A 23,779-nucleotide genomic window follows, 5' to 3' on the forward strand; every position below is an offset into this window, starting at 1 on the left:
GGTACACGGGCCTCTCACTGTTGTGGCCTCTCCCGTTGCAGAGCACAGGCTCCGGACGCACAGGCTCAGCGGCCATGGCTCACGGGCCCAGCCGCTCCACGGCATGTGGGATCTTCCCGGACCAGGGCACGAACCTGTGTCACCTGCATCGGCAGGCAGACTCTCAACCACTGCACCACCAGGGAAGCCCCAGATTTCTTTTTAAATGTCCTATATTTGTACACAGTGATTGGGCCCCAGATTAAGGAAGGAATTTTTTTGGCTTTTTAGTATTTTGTGGTGTTTTTATTAAATGAATATCCTAGGATGTGTGGTCAGAACACTTGATGATATAATGAAGTACCAAGGAACTCCAGGACCAGACTGCCAGGTCTTCAGTCCCTGCTGTACCACATACTGAATGTATGAAATTACATAAGGTACTTAACAGCTCTGTGCCTTCATTTCCTCATCTGTAAACTGGGGATAAAATAATAATAATAATTAGCTTACAATAGTGTTTGTTGCAACATTGGTTGTTATGAAGATCATAAGAGTTCAAATATGTAAAGTGCTTAGAACAATGCCTGGCAAATAGTAAGCACTTAATAACTGTTGCTAATAATATTACTACTCCTGGCTCTGTGGCTTGGAAAGATACTTAGGCTCCCTGAGTTTCTATTTCTTTCTTTCTTTTCTTTTATTACTATTATTTATTTATTTATTTTTGGCTGCATTGGGTCTTCGTTGCTGTGCGCAGGCTTTCTCTAGTTGCGGTGAGTGAGGGCTACTCTTCATTGCAGTGCGTGTGCTTCTCATTGCGGTGGCTTCTCTTGTGGCAGAGCATGGGCTCTAGGTCCACGGGCTTCAGTAGTTATGGCACACGGGCTCAGTAGTTGTGGCTCAAGGCTCTAGAGTGCAGGCTCAATAGTTGTGGCACATAGGCTTAGTTGATCCGCAGCATGTAGGATCTTCCCAGACCAGGGCTTGAACCCATGTCCCCTGCATTGGCAGGCGGATTCTTAACCACTGCACCACCAGGGAAATCCCTCTTTTTTAAAAAAATATTTATTTATTTATTTGGCTGCGCCAGGTCTTAGTTGTGGCATGTGGTATTTTCACTGCCGCATGCAGGATCTTTAGTTGCAGCACGTGGGATCTTTTGCAGCATGCGGGATCTAGTTCCCTGATCAGGGATTGAACCCGGATCCCCTGCATTGGGAGTGTGAAGTCTTAACCCCTGGACCACGAGGGAAGTGCCAGGTTTCGATTTCTTTAACTCTAAAATGGGGATAATACTTGCTGCCCCATCTAAGTTATAAGGCACTTATGAGGATGAAATAAGATTTTATGTGTGAAAGTACCATGTGAAGCACTGACAAAAAGTTTTCCTCTTATTAATGATTATTATCATTAAAATAGATAGATATCTATTTGATGTTTTTTAGCTCATCTATTTTAATTTTGCATATAAATAATTTATATGAGATAGTTACATATTAATAACCTCATATAATTTATAAACAATGTTGTGGGTGCTTAGAAGTTTTTTTACTGAAAGACGTACATAATCAAAAAAGCTTGAAAACCTACTGATCTAAAGAAATGTTTATGATATGAGCTCATTTATGCAGTGTTAACACATTATTGACTGGGGGATTTTTGCATAAACTAATGCCTGTGGCCAAAGATTTGTTTTGTAAGTGAATATTGAAACACCCACATTTGAGTAAATATCAACAACTTTTTTTGCACTTAATGTATTTATTTGAAACTTTGTACATGTCTTACGAAAGCTTTCTAATATTTCATTAGAGTGTGATAGGCCCTAGCAGGCACCTCTGTGCAGGGGAACAGAACATCTATTACAAATATACCATGTTTCACTGCACCTTCCCCTGGAAGAGCAGACTCTACACTTTCTGGTGACATTTTTTTTTTTTTTTTAGTCCTGTGGATATTATTTCCTCTAGAATACGTTATTTTATTTTACTTGATAGTTGACAAGGTGGATCTTTGCGGGGGGCTCTTTTAGAAACGCCACAAGAAGGACCAGGTGTGGGACTACCACTACATTCACCAGAATGGTCAGTTACCCATTCTCTAGCTACTGCTAACAAAAGTTGCTTGTAAGTCATTTTATTCTGTGCATTAAAGCTACAATTAATTTTAAACACATTGAATAAACCGCAATTGCTCAAATAGAAACCCACTTTCTTATACCATTTTTGAGTTTTCCAGAGGATATTGAAGTTTTCCAGGCATTGAGCAGATTGATCAACTCCTTATATATTTATTATACGCTATTAGACAAGTGAGCTTAGTTACCTGATGGCCACTCCTCCTGTCTTCCTTTCCTGTAGATGCTATGGAGGCGTCATGAATAACTGTCACCATGCGGACTAACCTCTTGTCTTTCCATATAAGAAGAATCACTTCTCCCTTCCATAAGAATGTCATTTCTCCCCTCTGTAGATTTTTAGATTTATCCTTTAATTGGTTTGGTAGAGCACGATTATCTCTTATAGTCCCACAAACTCTGGTTTTATTTTTCAACAGTATTTCAGATGTGGACACACTGTTGTAATAATTGTCTTGGTAAATATGGTGCCATGAACTAAGATAAGGTTGTAGGACTGAAACTGTTTCTTGAAGTTTCTTTTCTTCACCCATGTAAATCTCAAGGTTGCATATATATCCAGTTTCACTTTTGCTAACCATCCTGACCAAAATTCCATATTTTGTAAGTTTTCTGGGATTATAGGTTTTGAATCTGAGTCGTCCTCTCCACTTTATCATTGCCTCATCAAGTGATAGCTCTTGTTTGAGTATATAGATCAATTGAAATTTTGGTAGAAAATAATCCAAAAGAGCTTTAACTTTTGAAATTCTGTCTGCAGGAAGTGGAGTTTCCAAGTTATCGTTAAAGTGAAGAAATGTCATTATTTGTTCGAACCTTCTTCTGGTCATAATCTTTGGAAAGATAGGTTTCAAGTAAGGGATCAACTGACTGTTCTTTCCAGTGTGACTTTCTTATTTGTCCCATCAAAATTATTAATCCAAGAAACTTCTTCATGTCACTATTGGTTACATCAGTCCATTTTAAAGTCTTATCATACTTTTTATATGATTTTTCATTCTGTTGGTGATACAAGTTTGTTTGAGAAGCGACCAACTTGAAAAAGTCATTACCAAAAATCAATTCTGTTATTTTGGTAATACTTTGCGGGTTATTACATTCAATAGTTATACTTGACACACCTCTAAAGTCTTGTAATTTTTGTTAAATGTTGTCCTCTGTCCACTCTTCTGTAGAAGTAAAGGAGCATTCTCCAGCACCGTGAGTTTCATTTTCACTTTCTGTATCAGAATCAATCACTAAGGTTTTTTGTTTTTTTGTTGGTCTAATATTCACATCATCTGAATCAGAACTGTATTCTGAAGAACTGTCATCTTCTGAGACACTAGCATATATGTCACTCGGACAATCAGAGAAAGTATCTGCATAAAATTCACTGAAAAATTCTTCTTCGCTCAAAATTTCGCAATGCGTTATTTTTGAAAATTTTATAATAAACTTGCATTTATAATATACACAGGGTTGGAACAAAAACCTAACTGAGCAAAATGTGAATGATAATGACAATCATAAGTTGTGATCAGTTTTAAGCTCTAACAACTTCGCATGGTGATGTTAATTGTATCACTCTCTAAAACCATATTGATATGTCTCTGGTCAATAATGTTCGGGTAACAAAAGACATATTAATACATCTCTGGTCAATAATGTGTTAATTCTGGCATTCTTGGCAGCATGCATCATCAACTGCCTTAAGAATGTCTTTGTACTCTTAGGTTTCATATTAAGGAAGGAATTACCTTAAGAAAATCATTAGCAATAAACAGAAAGAGCTACAGAAACAATGTTCATTGCAACATTGTAATAAAAGTTAGACATAACCTATATGTTCATCAAATAGGGGAATGTTTAAGTAAACTGTGATATATTTATAGGCTGTAGCCTCTGTTATGCAGCTTAGTAAACTATAATAAAGTTCTAAGGTTAGGAATTGTTTTAAAGAATATTTCATGAGGAAGCATTCCCAATATAATGGTAGGTGGAAAAATTAAGATACAAGGAGATATATATATATATGCAGAATAACTCCAGTTCTAGTAAAAATGCACATACATAAGACTGGAAAGAAATATATTAACATGCTAATAGGGATCATCTCCTGATAGTAGGATTACGTGTTATTTTTAGTGTCTTCATACTTTTCTATATTTTCTAGTTTTTCTGCAATGAACATGTATTAGTTTTTTGGCTTTTTTGGGTTTTTTTTGCGGTACGTGGGCCTCTCACTGTTGTGGCCTCTCCCGTTGCGGAGCACAGGCTCAGGACGCGCAGGCTCAGCGGCCATGGCTCATGGGCCCAGCAGCTCCGCGGCATGTGGGATCTTCCCGGACCGGGGCACAAACCCGTGTCCCCTGCATCAGCAGGCAGACTCTCAACCACTGCGCCACCAGGGAAGCCCCATGTATTAGTTTTATACTTAGTTAGAAAGAGTTGATTTTAAATAAAAATTTAAAAATATAAGCCATACTTATTATCCTTAGGCTTTAGATTTCCATTAATTGAATACCTTTGTTAGAGTATGAATCATAGGATTGGGAAGGACTTTAATAAGTTATCATGGCCAATTCTGAGGATTTCACTGATGAATTTCAGACAGCTGAATTCGTTTTTTTTAAATGTTAAAGTGTATTTTGGGGGTTTCATTTTGTGTGATATTGACCACTCTTGCAGTAAGAGCTTAGACCTCATCTTTTCTTTCAGTCTTAACAACTCGAATTTCTTTAAAAGTTCTTTATTGAGCCTATTCTCCAAACTTTAGCTTCTTGGTGTAGAATTTGATTTAGAAACCAGGAAGACTTGATGTTTATAAAAAACATTGCCTTCCATCATAGGTTCTCAAACTTGGCTGTATGTCAGAACCATCTGAAGAGCTTTTAAAAAATACAGATGTGTTAAACATTCTGATTTAACAAATCTGGTCTGGGAGGGGGTAGGGAGGAAGGGGAGAGTAGGGCTTTGAAAATATTGCTAAATAATTTCACAGCTCTTAAATTAAAAATGGGCTCAATCAAGAACATTTGAAGAAATTTAAATTACTGAGGCTGAAAGAAAGGATGAGGTCCAAACACTTACTGAAATAGCATTTCTTCTTGAATGGTGACACAAGCCTGGTTGTAAAAAGGCAACAAGAGGGCTGTTTTCTCAACTCTGGCAGAAACCCCTTCAGTGGATGTGTGCCCTGCCAGGAATCCAGATGCAATGGGGAAACATCACCATGATATGCTAACTGTATCCTTGGGTCTTTTCTTGGATGTACATGCAGGGTCTCTTTCTACCAAAGCCTTAATCTACTTGTAATATTGCAGGGACTCATCCCTCTTCTGTTTCCTCTGTAGTAATAATAGTAGTTGCCATTTACTGAGTTCCTGTTACCTACTAGGTATTTATGTCCATCTATCTCTGATTCTTACCAGAACCTTGAAAGTCAGTTCTTTCACAGATATAGAAACAGGCTCAGATAGATCGAGTTTTTGATCTAAGGTCACATAGGAAATATCAAAACCAGATATCAAAGCCTGCTCTGCTTGACTCCAGTGCCTGTGCTTTGTCTGTGGCATCGTGGTGCCTGCCTCCTTGCTGCTCCCTCATGTGTTTCCGGTGCTCAGATGGCCTACATCCAGGTCTTTAACTTTCTTACTTCAGTGTCTGACTGTGCAGATTTGTGCCTAAAGAGAGCAATGTCTTATGAAAGGCTGGGTTTCTTTTTCAAATTGTCCTTTCAGGGAACGCTGTGAGGAGCTCCGTGTTGAGTTGTCCTGTATCCATCAGAAGGCAGTGACCAAGGATCGGAAAGCACAGATAGCCTTTAATGAGGAGCTGAAAAGGCAGAAGCTGGTGGAAGAGCAGATGTTCTCAAAGCTCTGGGAGGAAGACCGAGTGGCCAAAGAGAAGCGAGAAGCTGAAGAGGCGAGGAGACAGAGAGAGCTGGTGGAGAACACACGACTGGGGCTGAATGCCCAGATCACCAGCATCCAGGCGCAAAGGCAGGCAGCGCGGCGGCTGAAGGAGGAGGAGGCGCGCCTTGTGGTGGGTCTTTTGAAATGCTTGTGAGAGTGGCTAGAATACAGTTTGCCGGCCTGCTACTGTTTGCCTGATGGCCAAGGCTCATTCACAGAGCAACAGACCATGGTCAGAGCCTTGGATTTCAAGGCCCAGCTGACAGTGCCATCTCATTGTATAGGGCAAGTTACTTCACTACTGTGATTCAGTTTCCTCATCTACAAAATGAGGCAAAGGGCACTTGTCTTTGTTGTGAGGATGAAATGGGATAATCATCGGCAGTGCCAATGAAGCCTAGTGGCAATTTGGCAACATTCCCCCATTCTTTGATATGGATAATTGATAGTTTCCAAATCCTATATAAAGTGCTTATACAACAGCTACAAGTGACCCCCCCCGCAGACCACCAACATCAATAATTTTGTTCCTACAAGATCACTGCCCCTAGTATATACAAATTAGAGTTGTCAATGGAAATGTGTGCAAGCACTCAAAAAGGTAGCAATTTTATACGTATATAAAGCTTTCAACATCTGATACTTTAATACCACTAAATTTAGGAAGATGGTAATATTTTCTTGGGAAATCCCAAGTATTGAAATTTGAAACCATAAGAAACATCAAAGGTAAGGTACATGCAGAGCCCAGAAATCTTCTCTGGGTTTAAGATTGTTTTATTTTGAAGAGTTTAGTAGAAGATCTCTAAGAAAATCAAAATAGTGGCCCCCAAATGGCCTTATATATACCCCCTCCTCTGGTGTAAGATACTTAGTGAGCCTGTTTTACTCACAACACTTCTGACACCAAATGTGTGGGGTTTTTTCTCACATCAGACAATACTCTGATGCTCTGCAGACACTGATTAGGTGTCCTACAATTTGATTCAGTTCTGATACTATCTGGAGTTAGTGTCAGACTCCATAAGTTGAAGGGCTTAGTCCCACAAGACTGCCCTCACTTCAGATACCCATCACAAGTCGTGGGTCCCTAGGTTACCCACACTTCTGTCCAGCTTGGCTACAAAGTCCAAGGTTCTCATGACTCCCCCTCAGTTTCAGTAATTCACTAAAACACCTCATAGAACTTAGGAAGGTGCTTTACTTACCATTACCAGCTTATTGTAAGGTATACAACTCAGAGATGGTCAAATGGAAGAGATGCATAGGGGAAGGTATGTGGGGTGGTACACAGAGCTTCCATGCCCCCACCACCTTGATGCGTTCAATCCAGAAGCTCTCTGGACCTCATCATTTGGGGGTTTATGGAGGTTTCATCACATGGGCGTGATTGATTAATTCAATCACCATTGGTGATTGAACTCAATCTCTGGCCCCTCTTCCCTCCCTCCCTGGAGGTCAAGGGGTGGAGCTAAAGTTCCAACCCTCTGATCACATGGTTTGGTCTTTCTAGTTATCATCTCCCATCCTGAAGCTATCTAGGGGGTCCGGCCACTGGTCATCTCATTAGGCTACAAAAGATAATCTTATCACTTTGGAGATTCCAAGGGTGTTAGGAGCCATGTGCCAGGAACCAGGGGCAAAGACAAAATATTTATTTTTTATAGCACACCTAGCTATCTCTATTTCTATCTTACTTTAAAAAAATTTTTTTTGGAAATAACTTTAACAAGGAGTTGCCAAAAATATTAGAGTTTCTGTGTACCTTTACATAACCAAATATTATATATAGAGACTTATACTGGTATAATACTTTCAACTAAAGTTACTCCCTTATTTAACTAAACTAAAAAACCCTCCTTTGGATTTCACCAGCTTTTACATGCACTGTTTGGAGGAAGGGGTATAGTTGTATGAAATTTTACCATATGTAACCACTACATTTATGTAACCACTACTGAATCAGGATACAGAATTGTTCCATCATTCAAAGAAACTCCTTCCAGCTACTCCTTTACTGTTATAACCTCTGTCAAAGAAAATTCAATTAACAATCAAGTTAAGAAGGAAAAGAGAATTTTATTCAAGCCAAACTAAGGATTATAATACAAGAGACAGACTCTCAGAAGCTCTGAGAATTGTTCCACCTGTTAGTAGTTGAAGGCACAGTCATATACATTTTCAAGACAGAGGATCATACATCAAAATGACACACTGACATTTTACATAAGTTCACCAAAGATACATAGTCCGGGTAAGCACGTACAAATCAAGCAGTAAGTCACCATGACCCCTTACAGAGTTGGGAAAGAATATTAATCCTCTATAAAGTTATATTGCTGGCGTCAGAAGAAAGAAAAAATTGATCTTTGCCATGAAGTAGGCATTCCCATCTTTGAGGAGGTCTGGTTAATGTATAATGAAGATGCACGTTGCACTGTAAAGGGGGAGGGAGGAGGCCCAAACAGACAGAGAGAGAGAGAATTTTATGTTTACATTTTCGTCCTACCTTAAAATATAAATTTTATTTCATCACCACCCTCAACCCTAACCCCTGGCAGCCACTGATGGGTTCTTTATCTCTATTATTTTGTAATTTCAAGAATGTTATTCCACCCTTTTGAATGTTATAATTATAACATTTGTTATAATTATAACAGTAATGTCATATTAAATAATAATATGAACATTTTCAAATGCACGGAAGTGGAGAGTACAATGATCATACTCATGTACTGATCTCCCAGTTTCAGCAGCTGTTGCATTTTGACATGTTGATTTCCTATATTCTACCCCCTTCCGTTTTTGTTTTAAAATATGTCCCAGGGACTTCCCTGGTGGTCCAGTGGTAAACAATCCACCTTACAATGCAGGGGACACAGGTTCAATCCCTGGTCAGGGAACTAAAATCCTATATGCTGCAGGGCAACTAAGCCCGCGTGCCACAACTACTGAGCTCGCCTGCCTCAGCTAGAGCCCGCGTGCCCCAAACTACAGAGCCCACGTGCTCTGGAACCCAAGCACCACAACTAGAGAAGAGAAAACCCACACACCACAACTAGAGAGAAGCCCGCATACCACAACAAAGAGCCCGCACGCTGCAATGAAAAATCCCGCGTGCCTCAGTGAAGATCCTGTGGGCCACAACTAAGACCCAACGCAGCCAAAAATATATATGTGTGTGCATGTGTGTGTGTGTGTGTGTGTGTGTGTGTGTGTGTCCCAGACATGTCATTTCTCCCTTAAATACATCTCTAGTATGCATCTCAACAACATGATTAAGGACATTTTCTTATACAATGCCAATATCAAACCTAAAAAAATTAATAATAATTCATTGTTATCATCTAAAATCAGCATCAAATTTCCATCACTAAGTTATTTGACATTTAGATCAGGATCCAAACATTGTTGTCCTCTTATAAGTCTCTTTTAGAATGAGTCACTGTTTATTATTCAAATCTGGTCACATTTGAGATTGAAAGGTGTGCATTTAATTCAGTACATAAGCACAACGGTGTAAAATCAGAACTGTCCTGGGGAAACCAAGACATAGTAAACTGCTTTTAGGTCTCTTAGTTTTGAGCAGTTCTCCCCCCATACCATCTTTACCTGCTTCATAGTCTGATTTGGCTGATTGCTGCCTCCTGGTATAGTCAACCTTCCTTTTAAAAAGTGTGGCCTGGAACTTCCCTCGTGGTCCAGTGGCTAAGACTCTGCACTCCCACTGCAGGGGCCCTGGGTTTGATCCCAGGTCGGGGAACTAGATCCCACATGCCACAAGTAAAAGTTTGCATGCCACAACTGAAGATCCTGCATGCTGCAACGAATGTCCTGCACGTGGCAACTAAGACCCAGTGCAGCCAAATAAATAAATGAAAGAAAAATAAATAAATAAAAAGTGTGGCCTGCTATCCCACTGGCTTTCATGTTTGATATCCATCGTTTTTCCTTAAATATTGCAGAGCATTTTTACTTTTATTGTCTCATTTGACCTTCACAATTCAGTGTGGAATTACTCTCATGACATTAATGGAAAAGTCTAGCATATAACTTCCCTCTCACAAGCCAGAAATCGTGGCAAGCATGGCTGTTGTGAGTCTCAGATCAAGTCAATTGGGGATTGTATCCCTCCTCGCTATAAATGTGTCATCTCCTGTCCCTGCTGGGCAAGGACTTATCTTTCCAGGAGAGTGCAAATGCCTTTGACAGGAGGATTAATGCCTCAGTTTATACCAAACTCAGCACCCAACAGCAGTGGTACCCCAGTTAAAACTGTTAGTCAGGCAGTTAAGCTAGCCAGGAGGGTCAGATAGATAAGAAAATGAGAGGAATGGGGGAGAGCTTTTAAAGAACAAAATGCTTAATTTACTTTTGTATATTTAGCTGATGTGGACATCTCCATTTCTGGACTTTTATTGCTGGTTAATAATGTATCCAAATCTAGATGTGCAGATGTGCATAGAAGACTAAAGTCTGGAAGGTCAATACACCAAAACGTTGAGAATGGTAGTGGGTGAATGGGTATTAACAATAAAAGTGATTTATCCTTATACTTTTCTGCATTTTGAACTCCACAACTATTTATTACTTTATAATCACACACAGACAGCAATTTCACAAAGCCATATTGCTGATTCAGCAATGAAAAGGCAAGTTTTATTTCTTATAGTACCTTTTCAACCCAGGACTGTGTGTTTCCAAGAAACCGTTTATTCTCACCTCTTAAATGAAATGCATTAACTTCTTTGTTTTGTCCAACTGTACTGATATAGCATCTTCACTATTGTTCTGCCATAGGAAAATGACAAAGCACAGGTGAAACTTGAGAATGAACAGGATAAGCTAAAGAAACAGAAGACAAAACAGGAAATAAGGGCTGCTTTGCAAAAAGCCCTCCAAGAGAAGATGGAGCATATTCAGCAGGAATACAGAGAAGATCAGGACTTGAACATGAAGCTCATGCAAAGCGCCCTTCAAAACTTACAGGAAGAGGCTGATAAAAAGAAGCAAAAAAAAGTAAGACATTTATTCAGTGCCTACTGTGTGCTGGATGAGGTTCCTTGTTGAGCTCGCAGTCTTACGGGAGCCAGCCATGTGTAGAATAAAGCATAACTGCTACTGGAAGTGTGGTCCACGAACCAACAGCATTAGCATCATCTGGGAGGATGTTATAAATAGAAATTCGTAGGCTTCAGACTCAGAATCTCCAAATTCAGATCTTGGCTGGGACAAGAAACCTGTTTTAACAAGTTCTCCCAGGTGATTCTGATGCTCACTAAAATTTGAGAACTCCTACTCTATAACATGGTGTTAGTACTGTGATAGCAGGATGGGATCGCAGGAAGTGGAGTGACTAAGTATGTCCAGAAGTTGGGGAAGACGTCACTGAGAAAGTGGTGTTCAAGTTGTACTTTGAAGGATATGTAGTTTTGACAGGTAAAGAGAGTAGAGAAAATCATTCCAGTGTTTATTTAGCTGTTTCTTTAAAATTTGTATTGAACTCTTTAGGGTGTTGTTCTTTTCCTAAAGGTACTATGATTTGTTTTGTTTTGTTTTGATAGACTTTATTTTTTAGAGCAGTTTTAGGTTCATAGCAAAATTGAGCAAAAAGTACAGAAACTTCCCATATACCCCCTGTCCTAACACATGCATAGCCTTCCCCATTCTCAACATCCTCCACCAGAGGGTACATTTGTTACAATCGATGAACCTACATTGACACATTATCACCCAAAGTCCATAGTTTACATTAGGGTCCATTCTTTGGTGTTGTAGATCTATAGGTTTGGACAAACATATGATGACATTTATCCACCATGAGAGTACTATACAGAGTGATTTCACTAGGCTAAAAATCCTCTGTGCTCCACCTGTTCATCCCTTCCTCCACCCCAAACCCCTGAAAACCACTGATATTTTTACTGTCTCCATTGTTTTGCCTTTTCCAGAATGTCATATCATTGGAATCATATAGTATGTAGCCTTTTCAGATTGGCTTCTTTCACTAACTAATATGCATTTAAGTTCCCTCCATATCTTTTCATGGCTTGATAGCTCATTTACTTTTAGCACTGAATCTATTCCATTGTGTGGATGTACCACAGTATATTTATCCAGTCACCTTCTGAAGGACATCCTTGGTTGCTTCCAGGTTTTGGTGATTATGAATAAAGTTATTGTGTACATTCTTAGGCAGGTTTTTGTGTGAACATAACCTTTGGGTAAATATCATTTGGGTAAATATCAATATAACCTTTGGGTAAATATCATTTGGGTAAATATCAAGAAGCGTTATTGCTGGATCATATGGTAAGAGTATGTGTAGTTTTGTAAGAACAGCCAAACTGTCTTCCAAAATGTCTATACCATTTTGCATTCCCACCAGCAGTGAATGAGAGTTCCTATTGCTCAGCATCTTTGTCAGTGTTTCGTGTTATCAGTGTTCTGGACTTGAGCCATTCTATTAGGTGCATAGTGACATATCATTGTTGTTTAATTTTAATTTCCCTAATGTCATGTGATACAGAGCATTAAGGATTCTGAACCCAATTCCAATGTGTAGAGTGGTATCCAAGCAATGCTCAGGACACGAGCTGGGTGTCCTACAATTCCATTCAATTCTGACACTATCTACCCAGAGATAGCATCGGAAGGGGGAGGGGGCTCAGGGAAGGGGCTCAGTTCTATAAGACTGCCCTCTACTTCAGTTGCCAGTCACAAGCCCAGATGGTTAACTGTGCTTCTGACCAACTGGCTACAAACTGGAAGTTCCAGTGATTCCCCCTCAAACTCAGGATGCCAATTGCAAATCCAAGTTGTTACTTGACAGACTGGCTGTAAATCAGAGGTTCCCATGACCCCGTCCTTGAGTTCGACTGATTGGCTAGAGCAGCTCACAGAACTCAGGAAACCAGTTTGCTCACTAGATTACCAATTTATTACAGAGTATATTAAAGGATACAAATAAATAGCCAGATGAAGAGACGTATAGGATGAGGTCCTGAACAAAGGAGCTTCTGTCCTCATGGAGTCTGGGGCCTGGCATGGTGGAAGTGTTCTGGTTCCCCAATTCTGAACCCTCTCCTTTGGGGTTTTTATGTAGGCTTCATTACATAGGCATGATTGGTTAAGTCATTGGCCATCAGTGATTGATTTCACCCTCCAAACCTTCTCCCCTCCCCAGAGGTCAGGGAACTGGGACTGAAAGTTCCAACCCTCTAATCACATGGTTGGTTCTCCTGGCAACCAGAGGTGTGGTCCAAAAGTCACCTCATTAACAGAACAAAAGACAACTTTGTTGCTCTCATCACTTAGGAAATTCTAAGGGTTTTAGGAGCTCTGTGCCAGAAACGGGGATGAAGACCAAATATATATTTCTTATTATAAATCATAATATCACAAGCATCTTTTTATATGTTTGTCATCTGTATATTTTTGATGAGGTGCCTGTTAAGATATTTGGCTCATTTTTTGAGTTGTTTTCTTCTTGTTGAGTTTTAAGAGTTCTTTGTATATTTTATCGCAAAAGCACCCTTCCTACCGTCTTGTAGCTTCTTCTTTGTCTTTGGATGTAGAATATCTCTTCTGGTAGGTCCCAGTCTTTTTTTGTTAATGGTTGTTCAGCAGTTAGTTGTGATTTTTGTGTTTTCATGAGAGGAGAGGCGCTCAAGTCCTTCTGTTCCACCATCTTGTCTCCAATGCTCTCTGTATATTTTAGATAACAGTCCGTTATCAGATAAGTTTTTAGCAAATATTTTCTCCCAGTCTGTAACTTGTCTTTCATTCTCTTGATCAGAGCTTTCATAGAGCAAAATTTTTAATTTTAATGAAGTCTGGCTTATCTATTCTTTTTTTCATGGATTGTGCCTTTGCTATTGTATCTAAAAGCTTATCACCAAACCCAAGGTCACCTAGATTTTCTCCTTTGTTATCTTCTAGGAGTTTTTTTTTTTTTCTTTTACAACTTTTAGGAGTTTTATATTTTATGTTTAGATCTTTGGTCCATTTTGAGTTAATTTTTGTAAAGGTGTAAGGTCTGTTTCTAGATTCTATTTTTTTTTTGGCATGTAGATGTCCAGTTGTTCTAGCACAATTTGTTGAAGAGATTCTCTTAACTCCATTGTATAGCCTTTGCTTCCTAGTCAAAGATCAGTTGACTATATTTATATGAGTCTATTTGGGGGCTCTGTGTTCTTTTCTATCAATCTATTGATCTATTCTTTCACCAATTCCATACCGTCTTGATTACTATAGTAAGTCGTAAAGTTGGGCAGGGTCAGTCCTCTGACTTTGATCTTGTCCTTAAATACTGAGTTGGCCAATTTGGGTCTTTAGCCTCTTCATATAAATTTTAGAATCAGTTTGTTGATTTCCACAAAATAATTTGCTGGGATTTTTTTTTAAATTACATTGAATCTATAGATCAAGAATGGAAGGACTGACATTTTGACACTATTGAATATTCCTATTCATGAACATGGACTATCTCTCTATTTAGTTCTTTGATTTTTCTCATCAGCTTTATGCTTTTCCTCATATAGATCTTGTACATATTTTGTTAGATTTGTACCTATGTATTTCATTTTTGGGGTGCTAATGTAAATGGTATTGTGTTTTTAATTTCAAATTCTACTTCATTGCTGGTATATAGGAAATCAGTTGACTTTAGTATGTTAACCTTGTACCCTGTAACCTTGCTTTAATTGCTTATTAGCTCCAGGAGATTTTTATAGGTTCCTTCAGATTTTCTACATAGACAACCAAGTTATCTGTGAAAAAAGACCAGCTTTATTTCGTTCTTCCCAATCAATATACCTTTCATTTCCTATTCTTTTTTTTTTTTTTTTTTTTTTTTTTTTGCGATACGCGGGCCTCCCACTGCTGTGGCCCCTCCCGCTGCGTAGTACAGGCTCCGGACTCACAGGCCCAGCAGCCATGGCTCACGGGCCCAGCCGCTCCACGGCACGTGGGATCCTCCCGGACCGGGACCGGGGCACGAACCCGTGTCCCCTGCATCGGCAGGCGGATTGTCAACCACTGCGCCACCAGGGAAGCCCCTCATTTCCTATTCTTGTCTTATTGTTTCAGCTAGGACTTTCAGTATAATGTGAAAAAGAGTGCTGAGAGGGGGCATCCTTGCATTGTACCTGATCTTAGTGGGAAAGCTTCTAGTTTTTCATCATTAAGTATGATGTTAGTTGTAGGTTTTTTGTAGATATTCATTATCAAATTGAGGAATTCCCCCCTTTATTCCTGGTTTACTGAGAGGTTTTTTTATTTTAACATGAGTGAGTGTTGGATTCTGCCAAAACTTTTGTCTGCATTATTTGATATGATCATGTGGTTCTTCTTCTTTAGCCTGTTGATATGATGGATTACATTAATTGATTTTTGAATGGTGAACCAGCCTTGCTACCTAGGATAAACCAATCAGAGAAGAAAAGAAATAAATGGAATCCAATTCAGAAAAGGAGAAATAAAGCTGGCACTGTTTGCAGACGACATGATACTATACATAGAGAATCCTAAAGATGCTACCAGAAAGCTACTAGAGCTAGTCGATGAATTTGGTAAAGTAGCAGGATACTAAATTAATGCACAGAAATCTCTTGCATTCCTACACAGTAATGATGAAAAATCTGAAAGAGAAATTAAGGAAACATGCCCATTTACCACTGCAACAAAAAGTATAAAATACCTATGAATAAACCTACCTAAGGAGACAAAAGACTCATATGCAGAAAATTATAAGACACTGATGAAAGAAATTAAAGATGATACAAATAGTTGGAGAGATATACCATGTTCTTGGATTGGAGGAATCAACATGGTGAAAATTACTCTACTACCCAAAGCAATCTACAGATTCAATGCAATCCCTATCAAACTACCACTGGCATTTTTCACAGAACTAGAACAAAAAAGTTCACAATTTGTATGGAAACACAAAAGACCCCAAATAGCCAAAGCAATCTTGAGAATGAAACATGGAGCTGGAGGAATCATGCTCCTTGACTTCAGACTACACTACAAAGCTACAGTAATCAAGACAGTATGGTACTGGTGCAAAAACAGAAATATAGATCGATGGAACTGGATAGAAAGCCCAGAGATAATCCTACACACATATGGACACCTTATCTTTGATAAAGGAGGCAAGAATATAGAGTGGAGAAAAGACAGCCTCTTCAATAAGTGGTGCTGGGAAAACTGGGCAGGTACATGTAAAAGTATGAAATTAGAACACTCCCTAACACCATACACAAAAATAAACTCAAAATGGATTCAAGACCTAAATGTAAGGCCAGACACTATCAAACTCTTAGAGGAAAACATAGGCAGAACACTCTGTGACATAAATCACAGCAAGATCCTTTTTGACCCACCTCCTAGAGAAATGGAAATAAAAACAAAAATAAACAAATGGGACCTAATGAAACATAAAAGCTTTTGCATAGTAAAGGAAACCATAAACAAGATGAAAAGACAACCCTCAGAATGGGAGAAAATATTTGCAAATGAAGCAACTGACAAAGGATTAATCTCCAAAATTTACAAGCAGCTCATGCAGCTCAATAACAAAACAAACAAACAACCCAATCCAAAAATGGGCAGAAGACCTAAATAGACATTTCCCCAAAGAAAGAATGCTCAACATCATTAATCATTAGAGAAATGCAAATCAAAACTACAGTGAGATATCATCTAACACCAGTCAGTATGGCCATCATCAAAAAATCTAGAAACAATAAATGCTGAAGAGGGTGTGGAGAAAAGGGAACCCTCTTGCACTGTTGGTGGGAATGTAAATTGATACAGCCACTATGGAGAACAGTATGGAGGTTCCTAAAAAAAACTAAAAATAGAATTACCATATGACCCAGCAATCCCACTACTGGGCATATACCCTGAGAAAACCATAATTCAAAAAGAGTCATGTACCAAAATGTTCATTTCAGCTCTGTTTACAATAGCCAGGACATGGAAGCAACCTAAGTTTCCATTAACAGATGAATGGATAAAGAAGATGTGGCACATATATAAAATGGAATATTACTCAGCCATAAAAAGAAATGAAATTGAGTTATTTGTAGTGAGGTGGATGGACCTAGAGTCTGTCATACAGAGTGAAGTAAGTCAGAAAGAGAAAAACAAATACCATTTGCTTACACATACATATGGAATCTAAGAAAGAAATAAAAAAGATCATGAAGAACCTAGGGGTAAGATGGGAAAAAAGACCCAGACCTACTAGAGAATGGACTTGAGGATATGGGGAGGGGGAAGGGTAAGCTGTGACAAAGCGAGAGAGTGGCATGGACATATATACACTACCAAACGTAAAATAGATAGCTAGTGGGAAGCAGCCGCATAGCACAGGGAGATCAGCTTGGTGGTTTGTGACCACCTAGAAGGGTGGGATAGGGAGGGTGGGGGGTAGGGAGATGCAAGAGGGAAGAGATATGGGAACATATGTATATGTATAACTGATTCACTTTGTTATAAAGCAGGAACTAACCATTGTAAAGCAATTATACTCCAATAAAGATATTAAAAAAAAAAAAAGATCAGCTGTTATCCTTATGGGGATTCCCTTGTGTGTTTTGTTGTTTTTCCCTTGCTGCTTTTAATGTTTTTTCTTTGTATTTAATTTTTGATAGTTTAATTAATATGTGTCTTGGTGTGTTTCTCCTCGGATTTATCCTTTATGGGACTCTCTTTGCTTCCTGGACTCGATTAACTATTTCCTTTCCCATATTAAGGAAGTTTTCAACTATAATCTCTTAAAATATTCTCTCAGTCCCTTTCTTTTTCTCTTCTTCTGGGACCCCTATAATTCGAATGTTGGTGCATTTAATGTTGTCCCAGAGGTCTCTGAGACTGTCCTCAGTTCTTTTCATTCTTTTTTCTTTATTCTGCTCTGCAGTAGTTATTTCCAGTATTTTATCTTCCAGGTCGCTTATCCGTTCTTCTGCCTCAGTTATTGTGCTATTGATCCCTTCTAGAGTATTTTTTTCATTTATTGTGTTGTTCATCACTGTTTGTTTGCTCTTTAGCTCTTCTAGCTCCTTGTTAAATGTTTCTTGTATTTTCTCCATTCTGTTTTCACGATTTTGGATCTTCTTTACTATCATTATTCTGAATTCTTTTTCAGGTAGACTGCCTGTTTCCTCTTCACTTGTTAGGTCTGGTGTTTTTTTTCCTTGCTCCTTCATCTGCTGTGTGTTTCTCTGTCTTCTCACTTTGCTTAACTTACTGTGTTTCAGGTCTTGTTTTCGCAGGCTGCAGGTTCATAGTTCCCGTTGTTTTTGGTGTCTGTCCCCAGTGGCTAAGATTGGTTCAGTGTGTTGTGTAGGCTTCCTGGTGGAGGGGACTTGTGCTTGTGTTCTGGTGGATGAGGCTGGATCTTGTCTTTCTGGTGGGCAGGTCCACGTCTGGTGGTGTGTTTTGGGGTGTCTGTGGCCTTATTATGATTTTAGGCAGCCTTTCTGCTAATGGATGGGGTTGTGTTCCTGTCTTGCTAGTTGTTTGGCATAGGGTGTCCAGCACTGTAGCTTGCTGGTCGTTGAGTGGAACTGGGTCTTGGTGTTGAGATGGAGATCTCTGGGAGATTTTCACCGTTTGATATTATGTGGAGCTGGGAGGTCTCTTGTGGACCAGTGTCCTGAAGTTGGCTCTCCCACCTCAGAGGCACAGCCCTGACTCCTGGCTGGAGCATCAAGAGCCTGTCATCCACACGGCTCAGAATAAAAGGGAGAAAAAAAAAGAATGAAAGAAAGAAGATAAAATAAAGTTATTAAAATAAAAAAATAATTATATTAAGAAAAAAAATTTTTTTAAGTAAAAAAACGGACAGACAGAACCCTAGGACAAATGGTAAAAGCAAAGCTATAGAGACAAAGTCACACACAGAAGCATGCACATGCACACTCACAAAAAGAGAAAAAGGGAAAAAAAAATATATATATATCTTTGCTCCCAAAGTCCACCTCCTCAATTTGGGATGACTTGTTGTCTCTTCAGGTATTCCACAGATGCAGGGTACATAAAGTTGATTGTGGAGATTTAATCTGCTGCTCCCGAGGCTGCTGGGAGAAATTTCCCTTTCTCTTCTTTGTTCGCACAGCTCCCGTGGTTCAGCTTTGGATTTGGCCCCGCCTCTGCGTGTAGGTCACCTGAGGGCATCTGTTCTTCGCTCAGACAGGACGGGGTTAAAGGAGAAGCTGCTTTGGGGGCTCTGGCTCACTCAGGCCAGGGGGAAGGAGGGGTACGGATGCGAGGCGAGCGTGTGGCGGCAGAGGCCTAAGTGACGTTGCACCAGCCTGAGGCGCGCTGTGCGTTCTCCCGGGGGAGTTGTCCCTGGATCACGGAACCCTGGCAGTGAGGGGCTGCACAGGCTCCCGGGAGGGGAGGTGTGGATAGTGACCTGTGCTCGCACACAGGTTTCTTGGTGGCGGCAGCCACAGCCTTAGTGTCTTATGCCCGTCTCTCGTGTCTGCGCTGTTAGCCGCGGCTCGCGCCCATCTCTGGAGCTCCTTTAAGCAGCGCTCTTAATCCCCTCTCCTCACGCACCAGGAAACAGAGGCAAGAAAAAGTCTCTTGCCTCTTCAGCAGCTCCAGGCTTTTTCCCGGACTCCCTCCTGGCTAGCTGTGGTGCTCTAGCCCCCTTCAGGTTGTGTTCACGCCGCCAACCCCAGTCCTCTCCCTGGGATACGACCTCCGAAGCCGGAGCCTCAGCTCCCAGCCCCCGCCCGCCCCGGCGGGTGAGCAGACAAGCCTCTCGGGCTTGTGAGTGCTGGTTGGCGCCGGTCCTCTGTGCGGGGATCTCAACGCTTTGCCCTCCGCACCCCTGTTGCTGTGCTCTCCTCTGCGGCTCCAAAGCTTCCCTCCTTCGCCACCCGCAGTCTTTCCCCACGAAGGGGCTTCTAGTGTGTGGAAACCTTTCCTCCTTCATGGCTCCCTCCCACTGGTGCAGGTCCCGTCCCTATTCTTTTGTCTCTGTTTATTCTTTTTTCTTTTGCCCTACCCAGGTATGTGGGGAGTTTCTTGCCTTTTGGGAGGTCTGAGGCCTTCTGCCAGCATTCAGTAGGTGTTCTGTAGGAGTTGTTCCACATGTAGATGTATTTCTGATGTATTTGTGGGGAGGAAGGTGATCTCCGTGTCTCTCTCTTCCGCCATCTTGCAGCTCCTCCGTAGATTATTGATTTTAGATCTTTTTCTTTCCTTATATGTATGTGTGTGTGCATATATGTATATACGTGTGTGTATATTTATATATATATTCTAGAGGAAGTACATGGCATGCTTTCAGGGACCACAGATGGTAGTCAAAGCAGAGTGCAGACAGAGAGAGGGAGGACCTGTGGCTCATGCCTTTGTTAGGATCCATGGGTGGAGTACTTTGTGGTTCCCAGGCTAAGGCTGGATTGGTCAACTCAAAACAAAAGTGTGGGGTTTCATTAAGCCCCACAGGGGTCTTATCTAAGAGGTATATAAGGGGAAGATGTTGGGAGGTGGGGCACTGTTGATCACAGGGGCTGTTGGGGAAGTCATATTAGGAACTTACATGAGCTTGTGACTCTGTGGACTGCTATCTAGAGCATGCACTTGCATGAGGGCTCGTGTCAATTTAAGATCCCTGCAGGATACTTAGCCAAACAATATGGATTCAGAGGCAGTGATGCAGTAGAGTAGCTTAGCTAAACTCTTTTTTTTTTTTTTTTTTTGGCTCGGCGGGCCTCTCACTGTTGTGGCCTCTTCCGCTACGGAGCACAGGCTCTGGATGCGCAGGCTCAGCGGCCATGGCTCACAGGCCTAGCTGCTCCGCGGCATGTGGGATCTTCCCGGACCGGGGCACGAACCCGTGTTCCCTGCATCGGCAGGCAGACTCTCAACCACTGTGCCACACCAGGGAAGCTTAGCTAAACTCTTGACAATCTATCCTGTGATGCCTTGTCATCAGGAATAACAATCACTTGTGTAGTGGATATGTTCAAGGACATAGGTATTGTTTTCTTTCTTTAAAAAAAAATTTTTTTTGACCGTGCTGCATGGCATGTGGGATCCTAGTTCCCATATCAGGGAGCAAGCCTGCACCCCCTGTATTGGAAGCACGGAGTCCCAACAACTGGACCACCAGGGAAGTCCCAGTATTGTTTTCTGAAACCACCTTAAGGCACATTTAACCAAGGCAATAATGATGAAGCCTATGATAAATAGACTTGCTATTGTTTGGAATCCAGTTCTTAGCCATTGCCCTCAGGTGGATGTCGAGAGCCATGAGAACAAATCAGGGACCTCGGAATGTGGGAATTTGTTGAAATACTTTAGTGATATTAAGCATGACCTGTATCTCTTGACGTCTGGAGGTTGGCCTGTAACAATGTTACAATAATAGGGATCATCTCCATGGATAACTTGCAGACTGGGCAGAGTCAAGTAGACCTGCTCCAGCCCCTTGAGTCAGATCCACAACAGACTATGAATGAGGTGTTATTCATCATTAAGAGGCGATGAGTATACAGGACGAGGTCCAGCCTTTGTGTTTGAATATAGTTGGTAGCCCTCAGAAAGTACTGTGGTTACTTTGATGCCTACCCACAGGGTGCCATGTGTAGGGTCTAGATTAGGGGTTTGGTCCAGCCTAAATGAGGCTTGAGTTGTTTTGGAGGGAATTAACACAAGGGTCTGATAACCAGGAAGAGCTATAGGATACATAGGGACATGGGGCTGTACCTCTTGCCCTGAGTGCTCACAGACCCAACATCTTTTTACTTGCAAGTCCTGAGCTGCCACCTTGCAGGTTTGTATGAATATATTTGTCATGTAGAATCTGGGGTTGTGGTGTGGGGCAGGGTCATGGCATGCAACAGGGAGGAGTTGTGGATGAGATGTAGAGAGGTGTGGAGGTAGCTTTTGGGGTATGGAGGATGTGCTGGCAGTGGTGTTGGTGCTGGGAATAATGAGGGGAGTAGGCCTGTTGTGGATACATCAGGTAGAAAGCAAACGCTGTAATCTAGTACACTGAGCAGGGAACACAGCACTGAGAATTCCCTGACCATGGGGTCTAGACAGGTCAGTCAAGCTAGAGGTGCCTCACTGTGGCTCATATAGTTTAGAATACATTGTTTGGCTTGCCATAAAGGTGAAATGATGTCTAATGCTGCCAGGCAGTCAGCAGGAGACTTATAGATTTTCAAGGGTTTTTATAGAGGCAAGGTTTCATGAGGCAAGCAGTTAGCTATTTCAGGAAAATAGTACTCTGTAGAGTCTTCTGGCTTGATCAACTGGAGGCGTTTTTGCAACTTGGCCTTGAGGTTAACAGTCACTGTCACCGAACTGCACTTGGGTCGGCTCGCCCAACACGTGCAGCAAAGCCAATCTACTGACACGGGATTGTGGTGAAGGAAAGTACAGTGTTTATTTGCAGGGCACCAAGCAAGGATAGCAGGTGGCTCATGCTCAAAAGACCTAAATTCCCTGATGGCTTTCAAGGATGAGTTTTTAAAGACAAAGTGAGGGAGAGGGTCATGGGTAACATGATCGGGTCATGGGTAACATGATCAGCTCACACACAGTTCTCTGATTGGTGGGTGGTGGGCAACAGGATGATGTTTTGGGAATCTAAATCATCAGTCTTCTGGCTCCCCACAGTTGGGGGTCTCTCCTATAGTCGGGGGTCTATGTGCTGGTGGTCAGGATCTGGTGGGGTGCTGGTGTCTATAAAAAAACTTTAAGAGTGTGTATCAGATTGCTATCTATATCCCTCAGGGAGGAACCACAATCCCCTGACTGTTTTATGGCTGACTTACTGTTTAAGTTACTATTACTTTTCTTGCTTGACTGCTTTTTCTTTGTTTCTGCATTACCCCGATTCTCTAATTATTAACTTATTGAGCCTGGTCTTTAAAACTCAAGAGGACGAGGAAACCGAAGCTTTTTCTACAAAAAAGAAGCAGGGGACACAGAGAGCTCTGTGACCGGGAAGGTCCCATAGGGTCCTGCTTGGTTTCAACAGCCTTGAGGTTAACAGTCACCACAGTCATCACCCACTGGTGTGGAAGGGATCTGGGAGACAAAAGTCCCAACGTCCAATGAGGTTGGGGCACGTTGTCTCCCTCTTTGTTCTGTTGGGTTGTTGTGTTGTCACCTGAGGTGCAGTCATGTCCAGCAGTGAGCCCTTGGTCTGGGACTATGTTCTCTGTGGAGCTAGTGTGCTTCGGGGTGTCAGAGGCTAGCTTGCACTAGCCTTACACTAGCCTCTTCCCAGGTGGAGAGTCATGAAGGGTAGGAATGGCTGGTTGGTGTTAAGTTCTGAGTATAAATGCTAGAGGCCTGACTCAGGATGAAACTACAAGTATGCGCTCTACTACTAGTTGAGCAGATTCAGTGAACTCCACTGGGTCATCAGGGGCATACCTTGCAAAGGAACACTTGGTGTCCATGACCAAGCTTTGTGGGGACTCTAACCACAATGTGTATAGATTCTGAGCACAATGATAGGCTAGTCCTAGGGACATTTTGTGGATGGCAGCTTTGTAATCCAGAGATCACCCCATTAAAACTATAGTAAGATCATTAGAGCATGAACCTGCCAGCCAGAGGAGTCTGACTTGGTTACATTGAGAGGGCCATTCTGCCTGGGATATAATTTGAGGCATGGTATAAAAGGGAGTGACTCACTTAAGCATCGCTTCTACTGGCACCATTTAATGTAGAGGGAGGTGAACTCTGGGTCAGAATCCATGCCTTTTGGCAAACT

General features: G+C 41.2%; 1 protein-coding gene across 1 annotated transcript in view; it reads left to right on the plus strand.

The window, feature by feature from the left end:
* Window positions 1-23,779, plus strand: part of CFAP53 (cilia and flagella associated protein 53) — a 64,232-nt gene that overhangs the window by 25,183 nt on the left and 15,270 nt on the right. The window contains exons 4-5 of the mRNA XM_007465590.1: window positions 5,842-6,145; window positions 10,816-11,034. Of these exons, the coding sequence (XP_007465652.1) occupies window positions 5,842-6,145; window positions 10,816-11,034 (523 nt within the window). The remainder of the gene's footprint in view (window positions 1-5,841; window positions 6,146-10,815; window positions 11,035-23,779) is intronic.

Source organism: Lipotes vexillifer, unplaced genomic scaffold (assembly GCF_000442215.2).
Source record: "Lipotes vexillifer unplaced genomic scaffold, Lipotes_vexillifer_v1.1 scaffold36, whole genome shotgun sequence".
Taxonomy (NCBI): domain Eukaryota; kingdom Metazoa; phylum Chordata; class Mammalia; order Artiodactyla; family Lipotidae; genus Lipotes; species Lipotes vexillifer.